Source organism: Rhyacophila brunnea, unplaced genomic scaffold, assembly GCF_057557595.1.
Source record: "Rhyacophila brunnea isolate RB1 unplaced genomic scaffold, BYU_Rbru_1.0 scaffold_8, whole genome shotgun sequence".
In the NCBI taxonomy this organism is placed as follows: Eukaryota; Metazoa; Arthropoda; class Insecta; order Trichoptera; family Rhyacophilidae; genus Rhyacophila; species Rhyacophila brunnea.
In genome coordinates, this window is record NW_028233350.1 from 36,145,823 (window position 1) to 36,166,613 (window position 20,791).

Below are 20,791 nucleotides of genomic sequence, written 5' to 3' on the forward strand. Positions count from 1 at the left end.
GGCAAACTATAATTAAAGTAGGGAGTAAAATTATGTTAACGCGCGTGTTTGAACATGTACCTAACCGAATTTTTTTTTATTTTTTTTTAAACGGTACATGTTCAAACACGCGCGTCAATATCATTTTACTCCCTACTTTAATTATAGTTTGTCAATTTATGGCTACGGCCGTATGTTGTAGCTTAACCACTAGGGAATGACAAAAGAAATGGCGTATTTCAAAAAAACACTACCTTATTCTTAGGCCAATAATTATTATAAAGCAATCATTATTCATAAGATGTTTATCACACTTGAATGATCAAAGACATAGCTTATAATGAGTATCTTTAGAATTATCTTGAAATGTGTTAATCTTGCCGATTTTTTGAATAATAAAATGCCTAATTCTTGTCAAATTTGGGATCACAGAGATTATCAATATAATTTTTTATCGTGAATATTTTACAAAAATTATCTCGTAATAAATTATGCTAATGGTTTTATAAATGCGTTTAAAAATTAATAAATGTAAAAAATCTTAACACCACTGCACAGTTATGTACCGAAATATGACTATATTCTAAAACATTAGAGCGAGAGGTTTAAAAGAATACTATTTTATGTAACAAAAATACTTCATGCAGTCATCAAATGTTTAAAATAACTATAAAGGATAATAAGGCTTCAAAATTATATAAATAGATCATCTACAACAATTAAGGAGTGTCCAGGATCATGGTTTGAATATACAATAAAAACTCAATTTTGACCTTCGACGAGCATGTCCCCCCTTAAGTATTTATTTTTATTCAGCTAAGAATACAAATTGCAGATGGTGTTGGTTAGTTAGTTTAAATTCAACTAAACGTTGCGTGAACTAAGCCATAATAAGTAATCTATACAACAATATTCGTCTACCTACAATATATATATATATATGCTATTAAATCATACATAATTTTAAATATGTTATAAATAGAAAAATATTTTTTATCTATTAAGGTTTGGTTAGTAGGGGTGGGTTACTTTAATTAAAAAAAACAGACAAATACCATCTACAATCTATAGTCTTAGTTCAATAAAAACAAAAAATTGTGACTGAAAAAGTGTACAATATTTCATCAGATCTCCACATTCTACCTTTAACCTAGTTTAGGCAGGGCTTAATTGAATTTTAAAAACTAACCAGCACCATCTGCAATAATTTGTATTCTTGGTTCAATGAAAACAAATAAGTCGTATGACTGACAAAAACTCTAGTATGCATTATTTTTATCGGATATCTACAGTGTTTACTTCCACCTTTTACCACTTTAACCAAAAACACAGCATACTTATTTAAATTTCTTTATTTAAATTTCAGCATCCTTTTAAAGAACGTTTTAAGTATAGTAGAAACTTATTTTACCAATTATGATGTTCAAACAAAATACCTGATTGTAATCTAATATTATTGTACTTTCCCTCCAAAATCTTTACCAATAATGAAGAGTAGAATAATAAACAGCTTAGTTCGTAGATGATCTGATTACTAAGTAGAGGGTATCGTTTTTATTTTAATCGATTTTCTATTATTTTAGCAGATTACACGTTCAAAACTAAGCTCACAACTCTTCAAAAAAGAGTCTGAAAATTAAAACGCTCTAAAATTAAAAATATTTATATTTCGTTAATTTAGCCTGCTTGTTTTTTGGTGAGTATCTGCTGCTAATGAGATTACAAAGAATAAACGCAAAAAACTAACAATTTTTTTAATTGGGATTATGCTTCACGTTTTAAGACAACAAAAAAGATCCTTTTTTAGCGTGATAACAGAAAAAAAGCTATATAAATAAAATGTTAAAAGATTTTGATTCTACTGAAGTAACTATTTATTTTAAGAATACATTCTTGAAAGCATGAATTTTGAAGTTAATATTATACATTTCATTTAGGTGAATAATATTATAGTAGAGTTTTACATTAACACGTTCATGAATATAAATACTTAGGTTAAATGGCTAATAAAAGTATTACACATTTTTTTTTTTTTTTTTAGAATTATTAATAACCATATCCTTGATTTTTCGTACAAGGTGGTTGTTAGTAATTTTGAACAATCACAAACACCCAGGCTTTGAGAAACTCGGGTGGAAGGCCAGCGCCTTACCCACTGCACCACGAGAGCCGCCGATGACAGAGTGTTGCTATAATCGCGAGTACGGATGTACTGATTACAAGTATTACACATTACATATAAATAAAATATTTTATTCAGACGTATAGTATTTCACATACATGGTTAATAGCTAGTAAGAAGTACTAAATTAAATAGCTTATTATGGGAAAAAACCTCATTAAAAACAAAATTATTTCAGGATTGAAATAATAAAATTTTAACAAAATTATTGCCATCTGACAAAAATATAAAATAATCACTCTTATTACAACTTAGATAGAGTTCAGTTTTTAGTGCATACAGTATTAATATATCAGTATTTATAATTGGTTACGTTTTTTATAGTGCATTGTAATAATTGTGATAGTAGATGTGGATACTGGGGGCAGGGTTATGTGTAGGATACCAGACACTGACCTTTTATGCTGTTGAGGCTGGCTCAGTGTTTTGGTTGTACTACGAGTATCACTCGCGCGGTATTGTTTGTTGGGTCACCTGATGCACGGCACTTGATGATCAGAAATGGTTTATGTTATAAGTGTTTATAAGCACACGGTTGATGAATGACAAGAGCCAGTATCACGACTTGCCAGGTGTTCAGAATTTTTGCTTGGATGACGGTTACACCATGTTAAATTGACCCGGTAGACCTGGCCGTAGTCTACGAATAACAATCTAAATGTTTTTCAATCACAGTTGACTGAACTTTGTCCCGCCTGGACTTACGACAATAACTGGGGATTCGAGGTAGGAGGGAAAGATATTGATGAGAGCAACCATAATTGGCCCAACCAATAATAATAATAATAATTATAAGATGAATACATTTTTATGGCGTTCAGATAAGTATGGACTCATTGGGGAGAAACATTTAAACGTAATTGTAGAATTAAGGCAGTTTTAAAATTAACCCGTATTACAATGCAGATTGAATTGATTTTTCCGTTACTTTCATCTATATTTGTATGTTTATTACGAAACAATAAATATGAAATGGCTCTTGGTTTTCCAGGCTTGATTCCAGCCACAATGTATTTATCTAATTTTCTCAAACCCTGAGTGTTCAACTTTACTTATATTTTACTGTCTTTGGGCTCATGAATATTTATGTATATATATTTATTTATATACATACTTAGGACAGACTAAATTTGTGTCATCATTTTATTTGTCACACACTTCGTTGGATAAAAACAATATGTCAATGGCTGTATAGAATTCCACCGACTGAAAAAGGAAGAGGACGTTGTTTAAAACTAGTTTAATTAATATAAATTATATGTATAGTGTTATGAAATGCATTTAAATCTCCGTTGCATATTATTTTATTACTATTAATTATTACAAAATGCTTATGTGCAATTTTATTAGAGGTATTATACTTTAAAATTGAATAGAGATTGATTAAAATCGGTGTTCAAGAGTGTCGCCAATTTATCTTTTGAATTAGTTTTTGCAATAACCAATTTCAGGCCTTGTCAAAAACCTTATTATGATGGCATAATCACCGTCCATAAAACACAATTAGGACGGAAGGACAAAAGAAGGAACCTTATGCATCATGCTTGGCATATAAGCGCCTTAAGGGTGCTTGCACATTAAATATTTAATCATAAAATAAATATTCATATTCTAGGAGTCATGTATTAAATTGATATAATTTTTTGTAGATATTACCAGATGGAAAACATATTTTAAATGTACGAAAAACTGTTGAAAATTATATTTAATTAGTATACATTATTTTATGTTGGCATCTATAATACTTTAGTGATGAATACCTCGTAATCTAGTGCGTAAGGCGCTGGAATTTAATCAGGTGGCTCCATGTTTGATTCTGTGAAAATGCGGTACGTTTCTTCTCTTATAATGTCTACAGTAGATGTCCTTGTTTTGATTCGATTGAAAACGTCAATAGTTCGTCGCTGTAAGATTGGTTTCCCAAATAGACCAAATGTTCAGGAGACGAAAAACAAATTTCATAATCCTATATTTAAATACATGGAGATATTTAAATTGTTGTTTTTACAGTATATGAATGATGTATTCATTACCATTACTAAGTAATTTAAATAAAAGGATGGTTTTGGTTCATTTAGATACAAAAAAAAACATTTTGCATTAAAACGTCGATTTCGACAAAAACGGATATTCGGAAAACCAATCCTATATCGACGATTTGTCACTCGGTTAGTCCTAGAAATTTTGAGGATACGTCTATACAGTCATATCTTGAAAACTCATCTTAGTTTATTGTCCACACTTCCAAACTATAGAAAAAGAATGAGAGAAAATATTATATTATATATATAGTGTTATAATATAGGTTGGAGTGTTGGATTATTACTAAGCCGAATACATTTTCGAAAAAAGATGTTGCATATAATAAAATATCCATATACTAGAATGAGAAGAATGACGAATACATTATATCCTAGGGCTCTACTATAGATCCACCAGCACAAATTGTCCGTTGAGTAAAGGCGCCCCATGCTAACATTAATTTGACTATCATTTAAAACTTTTTATATGTAATGATCTTCGTTTTAAATTCGAACACCTGTCGATTTATGATGGTACATCTATACCATGTGTCAATAAGAATGTTAGAGCGGTCAATGCAGCCACCTGGAAGAGATAGAGGATGTTATTGGATGAAGCAATGATCCATTCAGGGTTATTCAGTCATGGATGATGATAATAATCATGGTATTACTTACGGGTTACCAAAAATTCCAAGCATATAAACATGAGGAACGAACGATTTATATAAAAATAATTATAAAATAAAAAGAATTTTTTATATACCACGTTTTTAAATTTTCCGTTGAATCATATAAAATTGACAATTATATGTATTAATAATTTAGGACAAATAAGGCAATTTTCAACAAAGCATTTTTTTGCTATTTTGCAACAAACAAACAAATATAGAATACTGAAATGTCATTTTGATTTCCATAGTAACGCACGTATATAGGACCACCCCCTTAGGAACCAATAATAGTGGATTGGATTACGGATTTCTCCCGAAATAACTTTTCATACAAAGCAGAATTAACTGAAAATGAATTCAATTCTACTTGAAGATGGCTAAAAGTATTAAAAGAATGCATTGGCATCGTGTTCTGATATATTCTAAAAGTTTCAAATGTCTAGCTAGTCGGAAATTGGTTAAAAATCCATTGAAAATTTTGTATTGGATAAACAACCACCAGACAAGCAAGAATACGACCTAAGAAAGACGTGGTAAAATAGCTGTTGCAAACATCTTTGTACGAAGACAAAATAGTGGTCGGATAATTATTACATCACATCACACACCTACTATGTTTTATTTTATTTAATCGAAATTATATATTATTAAATTTCATGATTTTATTAATATTTGTGCAAGCACATGAAATTTAGCTAGGTATATTAAATAATTTTATGTCTTTCATATCTGTTGCATTTTTATCACAAGGAGTGATTGAATATTTTGAATCCACACATTTTAATTAAAAAAAAAACTTTCAAAGACGCTCACGCCTTGTCAAATATTTAAACTGCGCTCCATCTTTTAAAAAGTCATCCTTTGAACTCAGAAGACTTTTCCAGAAGACTCAGATAAAAGTTTCTTACTCGCATAATTAAAATGCTAATTAAGAAAAACTTAAATCTTTCTTCCATTAAAAATATTTTCCTGTTTAATTTATGGTTAAAACAGATAATTCTTTATATTATTATAATATATTCTTCTTCTTTATATACTAAATCTCTTATCAAACGTTTTGATTATCTTTTTCTTGTCTGACGTTACTATAAATTAGCATATAATGTTGAACACAAACCTGTTTCTGAGATCCTCGAACCAAAACGTTCTTCTTAAACCAAAAACCTTTGCTTGAATGATAAGATACAGAAGTTTACATCTCTTTGGATAGGTACCGCATAATGTGCTCTAACTATGAAAACTTTTTAATTTTTACTTATGATTAATTTATTTAGTCTTTTTTATCGTAAAGCACTGTGCATCCGTTTTCTCCACGTGAGTGTTCACGCCTCCACCTTATAAGTAGACCTGAAAAAAATCATTTTTATTATCCCCTGTTCTCAGATTTATTTCTTGACTGATAGCCTACTAAAAATAGCCAAGTCTTGATAGTTGCGTGACAATTGCGATAGTACTGATAATTATTGCTCATATTTTGAGTGAAATATGGTTATTTGTACAAAATGATGATTGTTTGATGACGTGGTAATGCAATAACTGGTTAAAGAGATGGTTACCTCATTTTAATTTTAAAATCATCATAATTCTCAATAAGTCTATATTATAGTCCGCCTTTGTCGTGACTAGGGATTCCAATCCCGGGATCCCGAACTATTTTCAATCCCTACGAATCCCGGGATTGGTAAACATAATCTCGAAACTTTTGGGAATGATTTTTTTTACATTTTTATGGAAAACAAAATAGAACAGAAAAAATACTTTTAATAACATATAACAACATAAGAAATAAACTAAATTTGAATGAAGTTTGATTTATTACCCATATGGTGCTAATTCATTTTATTTTTTCGCATAAATTAATAAAAATGAGAAAGAATGGAAAAAACAATGCTTCGCGGTTTTAACAAAGTGATTCTATCATGATTTCATACGTTTTACGATAGTTTCATATTTGGCTAACTAATTAGATTTATGAAATATTTTTAAGATTGAACGTATACAATATTAACAATAAATGTCTTAAATAGTATAAATAATTAATTGTACTAGATCTATTTTTGACCGATTTTATCAACGTTATTTGTATATTTAAAAATTTAATGTTAACTATTGAAAAAAATGCCAAACCCGAGATCGTCAAATTGTGATCCCAAAATCCTGGGATCAAAATTTTGGCTCGGGATTGGATTCCCTAGTCGTGACCATATAATATTGTATTTTCCTATGTTTTTTAAAAACAACGCCGATCTTGACGATTTAATATTTTAATTCAATGATTATGGTTTCAGTTATTATAAAGTAAACCACCTACTTATATAACGGAATATGGTCTCTCCAAAGGTAAAGCTATCGATTCACTTTACAACAATCTATAATATACTATTTTATAAAATTATCAATCCTAGACAAAGAATGATGTAATCGTATTGTTTTTAGAAGAATTTTACTATAGTAAACGAAAAGTAAATATGGACCATTTCTCAACTAATTAAATTGACTGATATTGGAACAAGATATCAGTACAGATAGACATTATAAATATTTACCATATTAACTGAGAATCACAATAATATAAATATGTATAATAATCAATAATACTGTAATCGACAAAATTATGAAGAAACAAATAATATCTAGCTCCTATGTAATAATAGTTGTAACTTTTAAATGAAACGATCGAGGAATGCTAGACTACCAGACTGAAAGGATATAGGGTAGGTAGTCGGGAGTAGCCCTTGAAATCGCCTAACCTCATTCGCCACCATTTTTTTCGCGCCAAAGTATGCATATCTAGTTTAAATAATAAAATAATATAATCCAAACGTTTTGTAACTTCAATCAATATCTATGTTGTATAGTGTGTCGTGTGAAAAGTAAAATATAATTAATACTTAATTATTTCCTCGAATCTTTGGTATTTACCAAGGCCTGAACAAAAACGATGCATAAGTGCGAGTGAGAAAGTATTCGACACCCTTATAATCTCTGCGACATGCCCTAGAGTAAGATAAAAGGTTTACATACTCGTATTTGTACGATATCTTGCTATGGTGTCGCCGCAAAATATTAGTTCGTCTCATAGCTAAGTGTTGATAACCTGCGAGCGCGTGTTGCTAAAATTTCTATTTTTTGTGTTAAATATAAAGTTAGTGTTAAATATTTTTAGTTACTTAAGTAAAAAAGATGGTTGTGTGTACTTTATTAAAATGTGGTAGCCATACTGACAAGCAAGAAGATTGTATTACGTTTCATAGGTAGGTTGATACATGTTCGTGATAATTTATTTGTATATTATTATGTATTTTAATATAAAGTGACCTAGTGTTTTTTTTAAATAACTTAAATTCTGGATATCTTTACCTAATGGTTGCTTTTTGACCGCTTAAAAATACTATACAACGTAAAAAAATGGATTTTTTTTGTTCTGAGCGTCTAGTGCGAGCACTTTGGGCGAGCACTAGCGAAACGGTCTTTCGTCTCAAAAATTTGTATACGAATACGTTCGCTCACCCACAAACCAAACTCACGGCACGCAGCTTCATTTAGCAATGCAATGGGTGGCGTCTAGATGTATATTCTATAATCAAAGGGTCCGTTGGTTAGCGACGTCACGACTTGACGTCATAATGTGTCATGGCGTCCATATGATGGAAAACTTATAAAATTTCATTTCCCGATCATTAATTTAAAATTTTGAAATCGTCAATGTGTCTGAAAGTGTACGAACGGTACCATATAAATTTAATAATTATAAATGAATAATTATTATGAACTTTAAATAATTTATCAGTTATTTTATCACATTTATTTTATAATTCTACTGTACGAAAGGATAGAGTATTTTCCCAGTAAACATTTCCATTTGGGGGCAATACATACATTTATATTATGACTAACTTCACTTCAATCACTTCTATTATAAGATGTCAAAACGGAATAAGAATAGATGAAATGAATAAACAGCACGATTAGGAACTGTTTTTAAAGTTCGCAAATGTTTTACAGAGTCTACAAAATGAACGAGGGCCTCAAGCAAACGTTTGTTGTAATGAATGCGTTATTAAAATGTCATTTGAAATTGACATATTATAAAGCAGCCATTTTGAATGACGTGTGACGTCAGATTACTTACGTCACAAACAGTGCTATACGCTATATGGTGGAAAATTGGTTAAATAGCTTACAAAGTATTTCAGAATCTCACACATACGGCTCTGAGGCTTTAACTAAGATGAAAAAAACTCTACCATATGATAATCCTTTTCATAGCAATACATTATTATAATAAGTAACACACATTACCATATTTAATTATCATTCGTTGTCTAAGCGAAAATCATAACTAGCTGTCAACATAACAAATCTGTGAAAGTTAATATAGAGCCGTTATTTAGCTTTGTAACATGGAATTTTACTAATTGCTGAGTCAGTCTTAGCTTTTTACTTGATAGTGGGTATTTTGCTAAATTACCACTATCTAATTATATACCTTGACTACTAATTATTATAAAGTGCTGACGTGTTTTTATCCTGTCCTCTTTCCGGTTATCATTACTTACGCACTGCTTTCGTTTGAGCGCGTAAGCAAATAAAGCGCTTATTAAATTTATAATAATGTATTGAATCCACTACCCAGTGAAGGAGATATGACAATAATAATAAAAAAAATATTAATTTACCTTATTTATTAATTATTATACTTAGGTAGTGACTCCAAAACTGAGGGTACAGATAGGGAGCCGATAAATATTTTAGTATTTGGAAAAATATTTTCCATTAATTTCCAATACGTTACCATTGTTCCTAGAATGGACGATTTTTCACCTCTTGAGTATAGTATTTTTATTTTTTATAAATAATACTAATGATCTAATATTAGGTTTTGACGATTTATTATAATATACTTATCAAGTATATTATGATGTATAAAATAGGGGTTTTTTTTACACTTTAACTATTCATAATTTGTTTGTTATATTTTTTAATGTGACCCTTGACTTGATAGGTAGGTAATGGAGTTTTTACTTACTTGATTGGTAATATTTAAGTTAGAATTAATAGTATTCATTGTCAGTGTTTATTTACCTTTTGTTGAGTGTGCCTGACTGCCTGAAGATGCCGAAAGGCGAAACCCGGGTCGCAAAAAATGAAGTCGCAAGAAACGGTCGCAAGAAACTTAAATCCATTCGAATTTTATTTTTCATTATTGTAGAGTGTTACGTAGTCGTTTATTCATTTGGGGTGTAGTTGTTGAACTACTAAGTTTAATTTGTGGTTATATAATTAATTGATTGGTAGACAGAACTATTTTTAATGGTTATATATTGTATGCTCTTGTACACTATTAATTTAGTTATATATATGAATTTAGTATTTAATAGATTTATGTCATAATATGTATGACACATGTAATAGTCGTGGTATGACTAGTAAATTAATACATTGGTCCATTAGTGCAATGTTCCCAGATTATGAAAAATTTATCTTTTTGTGAGAAAACTAAGGTTTTTGATTTATATACTCAAGGAACGAATCTAAAACTGAGGGTACAGATAGGGAGGCGATAAATATTTTGATATCTATTTGGAAAAATAGTTTATTTTTCATTATTGCAGAGTGAATAAATAAAATATTCGTGAAATGACTAATTAATTAAGAGGTTTATTTTGAACTGCCAGATTTAAAGGTTTGATATCGACTGATCAATAATATGATGTCCGAGTGACGGGTACTTAATCATCGTGTAAGATCGTTATTTAGAATTTTGGATGATAGATATTACTATAAAAAAATGATAATCCACTCTGATGATGTTATGATATCTATGCTATACATGCTAATTTACAATTCACAGTGTGAAAATTAATGCATTAGTGCAGGGTTCTCAGATTATGGAAAATCTATTTTTTCGTGAGAAAATTTATGAAATAACCAAATATGAAAAAAAACACTATACTTTTTATTAATACTTCATAGATAATCTCTTTACAAACTTGGCAAAGTATGATAGAAACTTTTTTTCTTTCAAAACACTTTCTTAGAATTAATATACGCAAAGCAAAATTGAAATTATTATTATAAAACTTTCAATAAAATAAAACACAATATTATGTAGTACTAGTTCCTTATATTTTAATATTAAACACGACCGTTTCCATCCGTTTCAAAGGGGCATTGTCAAATAGTTCCTGGCGTTGTAAGTGTAAGCGGAAGTAGTACTACATATTGTGTTTAATTTTATTGATACCTATAAATCATTCCACCAAGAATTATTTATAATTTAAATCATAAAAATATTATAAAACTAATGATATTTAAAAAAAAATATTCTTACGCAATACTTATTACATATTTTTATATTTATTTTGATTCTTGTTTATTGTTCTACAGTTTTTGCGTGATTATTTTGTACATTATTAATTTACCAACGTTGAATGTTTGCTATTTTACTGTATAGATAAGTAGCCATAATATGAAGTAAAAAGAAGTGTATCTATTATATTAATAATAAATTAACAAAACTACATATTTTTTAGTAACTTAGACTACGTTTTAGGAATTATGTTTTTTTTTCAAATTTAGGGGCAGTACAATGATACAGATTGAGAAGCACTGATGTAAAGATTTTACCTGAGTCCAGCATCATTGATATATTTATTTATGAAAGCTTCCGTACAGATTGTTATTTCAAAAATGTTTATTATTAATGCCACAGAAAAATATTTCTTACTGTCAAAATCGTAATACGATTTCGTCAAATGTTTATAAATGTCTTGCGGCTTTCTAAAGATGTCTATTTATTATTTGGTTCTGTGTTTTGGCAGACATTATTAAATATTAATTAAGACGGATTTTGTAAACTTTACGCTTTTTCTCGCTCGGTAAATCGGTTTACTTCCAAATGTAGCACAAAAGACATCAGTAAGCCGCTTACGTTTTTATAGAGTAAATAACAATTTTCGAAAAAGATTTTTTTTGCGAAAGAATTTTAATTCTCCCGTTAAGTTAATATTTTCTTTTAATTCTCGAGTTTTTTTCTCGGAATAACAAACACTCTTGACTTGGACCTGTTTTCAAAACGATAGCAATTTATCTGTCAAAAAAGGCTTTTAAAAATCACACAATTTTCGTTGTGTTTACATTAAAAACAGTAAATATCAAGTTTCTTAAAAGAAAGATTTATTAGTTTACTGGTACATAAACACTAGAGAGTGCAACGTGTTTTAGACATTTTTACCTTTACAATATTTGTAAAATAAATACAAAGCTATTTTTTGCATATTTTGTAAGTTGCAACAAGTTGACAGCTTTGTGCGAAGTCCGCTATAAACTTTATATTAATAAAATTCAGTTGGAACAGCAATGCTATGAGAGCTGGCAAATAATAAAACAAATGTGCATAAAAAGACTTAACAATGTATTTTTTTAAAACCATACATTATTTTTTACATATTTTTATGTGACTACTATGACGTAGGTATATAGAAAATTTGATTATTATGAAAACGAACAATTAATATTTTATGCGTAATTAAAAAATATAGACACTTTTCTATTTAGGTACCATTTTTAATAACTTCAGTAGAATTATGTTAGTTACTAATAACATAAATTACCTTACGTTCATAATAATAATCTTCTATACTGATATTAAACACGATAAGTCCACAATTCTATATTAGCGGTAAATTACATTTTTGTGTGTCAGACGTAACCAGTTGGTTTTAGCGTTAGTTCATATTATAATTAATTTTCAAACTAGAAGCATATCCATATTTCTATTAGGTGATTAATACTTGTTTGTATCTAAACATTCATGAAAAATAACATCAGATGTGTTAACATTTATTTTTTACTTTACTTTAATAATTATCGATTTCACATTTAATTTTTCAATATTTTTTTCGTGTGATTTTTTGGCGATTTAGAAGTTATTGCGTAGATCATATTGCGTAAAATGATACATAAAATATGGATATATTTTTATCAGGTTTTGACAGCATGTGGACTATTGTCGTTAATTTTCGTTATCAGATGCCAGATCTATCAAAAATGGCACAATGAGAAAATGTACCCTTGTTGAGTTGTTAAAACCTGGTAATGTACTATTTTTTATAACGGTTACATCACATAGTTAAGTATACTCTTTAATATTCTATTATACCACTAACATTAAAATATAAATAATTATAGTACCATTTGATTTAACATGTTTTAATGTAACGATCGTTATACCTACAATGTACATAGTAATCGCATGATAACTTTTAAAATAACTCTATAATGACGTGGCTCCATTTTGTGAAAGTGCAATTTTAAAATTAAACTTGCATATTTTAATAAATGTGTTAAAAGTTTACAAAATAAATTTGGCAAATATAAGAAATAATTATTATGTGGTGCTAACATTTCATAAATTTTTTTTTTCCAAAACTTAATCTTTAAGTTATCCTGAAATGTTACAGTTATTATACGTATCGTCACTTATCTGTCTTATAAATAATTATAATAAATGAAAAAATACATATATAATAATGCACGAAGCAAACATAAACGACAGTTTGTACTAAAAACATTTCAGAATTTGACCCACAAACACTTGACTTTTATTATGAACACGTATACGAGAAAAAGTGTCACATATTTTATAGGTTTATCTTTTTACTAATGTTAAATTTAGTACATACAAAGAACAAAAATAATGCGTTTGTTTTACGTGGTATATTTTTCGTTGATATTGTTATAAAACGAGTTTAAAGAACTGCCTTGAAGTGTATCTGTGTACATACTCGAAATGTATACTATAATGATCAATACTTGAGAGTAAAATTCTGTGTTCAGGTGACATGGGCTTCCCGCAAAGATGACCGCCTACGCTTGTTGACAGTGGGTCGACAGGCATACTCTGCTGATAAACGCCTGTCGCTCAGTTTTCGCTACCCAAACAACTGGAGACTCCAGATATCGAAGGCGGGAAGGCCGGATCAAGGATTGTACGAGTGCCAAGTGGCCGCCCACCCACCCATTATCAAGCAGATTTATCTCACGGTTATCAGTAAGTTGCACAATTTAATTTGCTTTTAATTATTGTAGTTTTGTATTACATTGAAGTAAAATTTTTACTCAATTCTTATATAACTTTATATACAAAAATCCACTACCAGCATAAAAAAATTAAAGTTAATAACAAATTTTACTTATGGTAAGAACATAATTATTACTAGAGAGAAAATGGTTATTACTCATTCGCGCGATCGGCTGAAACCTCTAGATCAAATAAGTACACTTTTTTCTCAGAGAAATAACAAAACTCGTTTTTCTTAGGTCAAATGCTATAAATTACAAAGATGATTAAGCCAGGTTATTTTAACTATTCGCTTGAGAAAAAAATATTAATTTTTAACATCAATAACTGTTATTCTTTTTAAATATTATCAATAGTAGTTCAATATTTTAATGTAAATATAAGTATCTAATAAATAAAAGTTAATAATGCTATACATATGTATATAATATAAAATAAAACGGGTTATAATTAAACATAAATTCGATTACATAATATAAAATTATTAAGAAAGTTAATACTATTGACTGACGGTATTTGAAATTAAATTCTTATTGGTTTGAGTTTAATTAGAATACTGTAATTTATATTTGTTATTTTATATTGGTACTTATGTTTTTTGAATGCATCCGGTTATTCATTTATGACAGTTTCCGCATGTATTCGGTGGCAAAAATATGCATTTATATAAATAGAGATTTTTTTGCTAAATTAAAATTTCGTTACGTGCCATTACCATGTTTGATCCTAAAAGGATTATAGTATTATTATAGGCAAGTTGAGATTATATTAATAGATTCTTTTACTAGAAATGGATGTTAGCTGTTTGCCCAACCAATTAGGTCCGTACTCTGGGTTCAAATACACGTTGAAAAACAATATGTTAAATTTACAATACTGGGACGACTATAAATGTTATAAGACGACATGTTATTGTTTGACCGTTGTGGTTTAAAATTTAAAAAAAAAAAAACATGTAAGAATACTAACCAAATTTTGCCTATTAATCTTGTTTCTTATTTAAAATGAAAAATTCTTAACTAGTTATTTGACAACATTGTCGTCCGGTCTGTAAATAAACTGATCTAAATAATTTTATACTGAATATTTGACGTCATGATATTTGTATAATTAACATACCTGAAATATCTTTCATGCTGTATATTTTTGGCGATAATAATGACTTAGCAAGAATAAAATACATCGTTAAAATGTCAGATATTGCCATTATAGAGCTTATTTTTGGTTTGGTGTATATTTAAAATTTATACTTTGAAGAGTTTGACATCAAAAATAGGTCAGATGACACTGATCTAATTTAACCTAAATAATTGTAGTAATAAAAGCTATTTAATATTCATTTAACAAAAATCACAACCTACAAATCTCTAATAAAAATAAGTGTGTCCATATAAAAATACTACGATGGAAATAATAATAAGTTTATTAATCGTGAGATATATTACCATTTTGATGGAAAATCATAAGAGAGAAGATTTACCAAAATCTAGATTTTAATTTTGGGAAAGATTTTTGGGGTGGCCATAAAGATATTATTTTATTCGCACAAAAACTAGTATCCATACTTTCTTTTAATGTTTATTACAATTAAAGATTACAACTTCTTTTGGTATAAAAGGATGACTGATGTAAATACATTAGGTACATGTAATAAGAAGATTTTTTTTAAAATAATTGTTCATTTTAATTACAATAATTCTTGGTAGAAAAACATTGTTATAATAAAATATAACACAATAATAATATTATGCGTTACATACTTATGTATTTCAAACAATTTAATAAAATGTAACATTTATAAATTGTTCGTTACGCATTAAAATGCAAATATTATTTATGTAAGTAGTAGATGATTTTTTAACCCGTCTAAAAATTAAGTGTCGGGCTATAACATCGTGGGTTCCAGGTTCGAATCCGTAAATCATTTCTCGTAAAAAGATCTGTTAACATCATTCAATCTTTTAGGTAAAGTATAATATATAAATAACACAAAGGATTTTTTTAAATCAGTTTAAAAATGAAGTCACTTTTTATATCACTTTATATGGCATTCATGTAAATATTTGACTAAGGTTTAATCATATAAGTAGGTATAAAGTTGTAATATTTGTTTTCAGTTTATGAAATTTATTATCAATAGACAAATGGTTATATTTTATCATAATAAATAGTCTTAGCTTTTTAAAACCAGATGACAAGGTCAGCACAAACATAAGAAAGTGTGGTATCACAGTGAAACCACTTTATAAGAGATACTTAAAAACAGCAGTATGTTTTAATCCATGAAATTAAATGTTTATATAATATGAAACTACGTACTGGATTGACTACCCGATTGTAATCAAATTTAAAATTCATACGCACGCGTCACACAAATTCCCTCTCTTTCTATCACCCAAACTAAGGAACGGTCTAACTTATTGAAAGTAAAGTTTCAACATATATCATGTGATTTGGTTTATCTCCAATAGGCCCCGAAGTGAGCATATCTGACGAAAGCGGGCGAGCCGTGGTCGAACGATACTACAAATCAGGCAGCTCGCTTCAACTAACTTGCACCGCATCCCAACTTCTGGAGCCGCCCTCCATGCTGGCCTGGTGGCAAGGTGGAAACTTACTTGCAGATGGCATCAGGTAACATAATTCATTTTATGCTATAACTTTCGCAAGCCAGCGTACTATTACTGCCTATTAAAACGTGTTCCTATCTACTTTGTCATATATATGTAATTATAAAGTAATGCGGTAAAGTATTACACATAGGTCTACTACTCGATGTTACAATTTTGAAATAAATAATTATATAAAGGAAACATAATATCAAACCGTTTTATTGACATAAAAATATGAATAATAGGAAAACTATTCATTCAAAATGTATTTCGCACCAAAAAAATAGTTACAAAAACATAATATTGCAAGGTTAAAAATAATCTTTTTAAATTCTAATTTAAGTGAAAAGTTATTTTTATAATAATCCACCGTATTTTCCTAATTTTTTGTAAATTTGTAGTTTTATTTATTAGGAACCTATTTTATTACCACGTTTTTCTTAACTTGTATTCTTGTTTGTCCGGTGGTTATTTATACAGTACAAATCTTGCAATAGATTTTTAACAAACTTCCCGACTAGCTAGATATTTGAAAGTTTTAGAATATATCAGAACACGATGCCAATGCATTCTTTTAATACTTTTAGCCATCTTTAGGTAGAATTTAATTAATTTTCAGTTAATTCTGTTTTGTATGAAAAGTTATTTCGGATGAAATCCGTAATCCAATCCACTATTATGGGTTGCAAAGGGGGTGGTCCTAGCAACTAAATTAATAATATATACGTGCGTTACTATGGAAATCAAAATTACATTTCAGTATTCTATATTTATGTTTGTTTGTTGCAAAATAGCAAAAAAATGATTTGTTGACAATTGCCTTATATATCCTAAATTATTAATACATAACATTGTCAAGTTTATATGATTCAACAGAAAATTTAAAAACGTGGTATATAAAAAGTTCTTTTTACTTTGTAATTATTTTTATTTAACTCATACTAACATCAATATTACATAATATCTCATTGTAATGACGTCACTTATGTTTTATTGTCATATTGGGATCGTATTTAATTATTAATTTCTACCGAATGTTCAGTCATGAAAAATATATAAAAAATAGGCATATATAATAATAGAGAAATGTACATAAAATAACATATTTATAGGTACTATAACCAAATACTTTCGGTGACGTTTAATTAAGCAAAGACCCATTAGAGGTCATTTATATTTTATGTGCTATATTTTGTAGTAATGAATAATTTTGCGTAGATGATTGATCAAGTAAAAAATAGATCTCATTTTACATATTACGGAGTACATACATATAATTTATTATTATTAAATGCTTGTACGTGAGTGAGAGGGCAAGATATTAAATTCTGCGTCTTTGATAAAAACGGTGGTTATACTTATTGCAATTTATTTAAAGTTTTATAATAATATGACTCATTTTTTATCACAGTAATACGTCATAATAATAATATTATATTAAATTTGTACCTCAAGGGTATCTTCCAATATCGGTTTGTCTATGTCTTTAATATGTAATCATTCCAAATGACAAGATTTCAAAAAAGCCAATAGAAAAAAGCCGCATATACTGTCACTTGCATACCATCTACTCACTAGTATGTAAGATTTAAAAAAAACAAACAAACGAATACCTATCACATCTTGTCACTTGAATACAAACTTCGGTTATATGAATTTATTCCCTAATATTAGAAAGTGTCATTTTTGAAACGTTTTTTTTATTGATTACTTACAAAAAATTTTAAAACCTATTGGAACGTCTTGGGTGCCATGAGAATTTTCTTTATCTACTTATGATACATTTTTATTCGGTTTTTTTCCGAACTTCATTAGATCTAAGAATTTTTATAGAAGTTACATATAGAGTGGGCAAGGTAAATAAAATCATTTAAAGAAATTCAAATACATTACAACAGCATATTATGCAATTATATCGAAGTGATTCGACCTACCTGCGGGCATGTGATGCTATTATTTTTTCAGCAAAATAACTTTGGTACCCTCAGATATTTTTAAAATTTTATTTTTCATTGCCAAATAGAAAATCTTACACCACACTACATTTACTACCGTACGGACCCGTTCCATGCAGCTAGTTTAATATTATTACACTAATTATTTATCTTTTCTTTTTTTCTTTTTCGAATTTCTTTAAATTCGTTCTTATTTTCTCATATAATTAATATTTACCACATGTATTATATTTTTTCAACTAAATCTCAGAATTGTATACAAAATATATTTTCAGAAAGGTCTTGTCAATTCTTTGCATATATATTATGTATTAACTAGTTTAACCTTATATATTTACTTTAGTCGAGTTAAGATGATAGGACAAAATAGGTATCTAATTATTAAATACTATCTTATGTCATATTCATCTCTCCTATAAATGCCTCTATATTATAATAGTCGATCAAGTCATGTGAATATCTCAATAGAATTAAGTGTGTAGCTCTTCTCTTGAAACTGAAACAATATTAAGGAATTATTCCTAGACGATGCCACGATATGGAATAATAATAAATTTTACCAATAAAACTACCATAATATTGTAATTTTGATACCACGCAAACACCAAAACTACGCCAATATATTAGTTGAAAACATCAGTGAAACGCAAAAGTCGCAAAGTTTTGAAACATTTGTTTGCGTGGCAAAATGTCTAATAATTAAAACAAAATAATAAAATAGATAGATATTAAATAGTTTTCCCATTTTTAATATCTAAAGTTTATGTCGAAATATTGTATAAATATAATCTTGTGTTTTTCTTATGTTAAGTATGTATAGGGTTTTTTTATTGATTTAGAATTAATGATATCGGTAAGACATTGGTAATTAAAATACATAATAAGAAATATTTTAACTGTTGTAAAAAATATGACACATCTAGCCAAAGAAGCAATACGTATTTTTTAAAGTTCGTATAACCGAAAACAAAAGTTAATTTCAAACAGACTTCCTTACTGTTGCTGTAGAGATTATTGAAGCGTTGAAGTGGGGCTTGGCGGAAAATTTCTGGCTTAGGGTAATAAGGTTGGAAAACACTGACCTAACTAACTCTGAAAAAAAATATCTGTTTCAAATAAAAAATGCACATAGACAATACTATTTTTAATTTAACTTTCGTAAGTAAATGTATATTACGTTGTACACGGACAATTCGGAAGACAATTAGTGCGTTCCTTGTGCTATGCTTTGTCTTCAAATGATTTTCATGGTGACCTTTTTGCCCCCCAAAACATTGAAATTGCCCCCAGGTAGGGTGTCCGCCCCACGATGGCAATCACTGCTGTAGAGTGTATACCATTCGGGTCCATTGTCGACTGCACAACCGTTCTTCCTCTCGCTTGTTGTTGGTTAGTTGGCCACACTCGGTCTCTCTACGTCCTTGTCGGCGTTATCTGCCCATCTCTTCCGTGAGCGGCCCTGGATAACACTTAACTAAAACATGCTTGAATTCGAAAAAAAACGATAACTGTCCCAGCACGAAAGTGATAATAAAAGTGTGCATAGATAAGATTAATGACCTACATAAAATATTACATAACATATAATTAAAAATATCAGAATTATTATTTATATAGATTCTAACATTAAATTTCACGACTAATAGAGAGGCCTTATGTAAAGATCATACTCTCGTATTCAATAATTAGTAGTTTTCAAGAGAAATCGGTTACAAAAACCTATAAGTTTTTTCATTCAATTAGTTATTTTTAACGTACTATCGTTATGTATTTTACAATTACAACGTTTTTATTAGGTCGTATTCTTAATATTGTTCGGTGGTTGTTTATCCAGTACAAATCTTGCAATCGATTTTTAACTAACTTCCCGACTAGCTAGACATTTGAAACTCTTAGAGTATACCAGAATAGGATGCCAATGCATTCTAATAATACTTTTAGCTATCTTTAAGAAGAATTGAATTTATTTTCAGTTAATTCTGTTTTGTATGAAAAGTTATTTCGGTAGAAATCCGTAATCCAATCCACTATTATCGGTGACTATCTGCCATCTGGGGTCCTAGCAACCAAATTATTAATATATACGTGCGTTACTATGGAAATCAAAATGACATTTCAGTATTTTATATTTGTTTGTTTGTTGCAAAATAGCAAAAAATGATTTGTTGACAATTGCCTAAATTATTAAAACATAGAATTGTCAAGTTTATTTAAGAATATCTCTAATTTGTCGTATGATTTTACCGCGTTTTGCAAATTATATATTATACAAATATTGTATAA

The 20,791-nt window shown here is 28.7% G+C and overlaps 1 protein-coding gene across 1 annotated transcript in view; it reads left to right on the top strand.

Annotated features, from left to right (window-relative positions):
• Positions 1 to 20,791, top strand: part of LOC147064180 (uncharacterized) — a 167,004-nt gene that overhangs the window by 106,551 nt on the left and 39,662 nt on the right. Inside the window, exons 5-6 of the mRNA XM_085958974.1 lie at positions 13,698 to 13,911; positions 16,413 to 16,575. Coding sequence (XP_085815100.1) covers positions 13,698 to 13,911; positions 16,413 to 16,575 — 377 coding nt within the window. The remainder of the gene's footprint in view (positions 1 to 13,697; positions 13,912 to 16,412; positions 16,576 to 20,791) is intronic.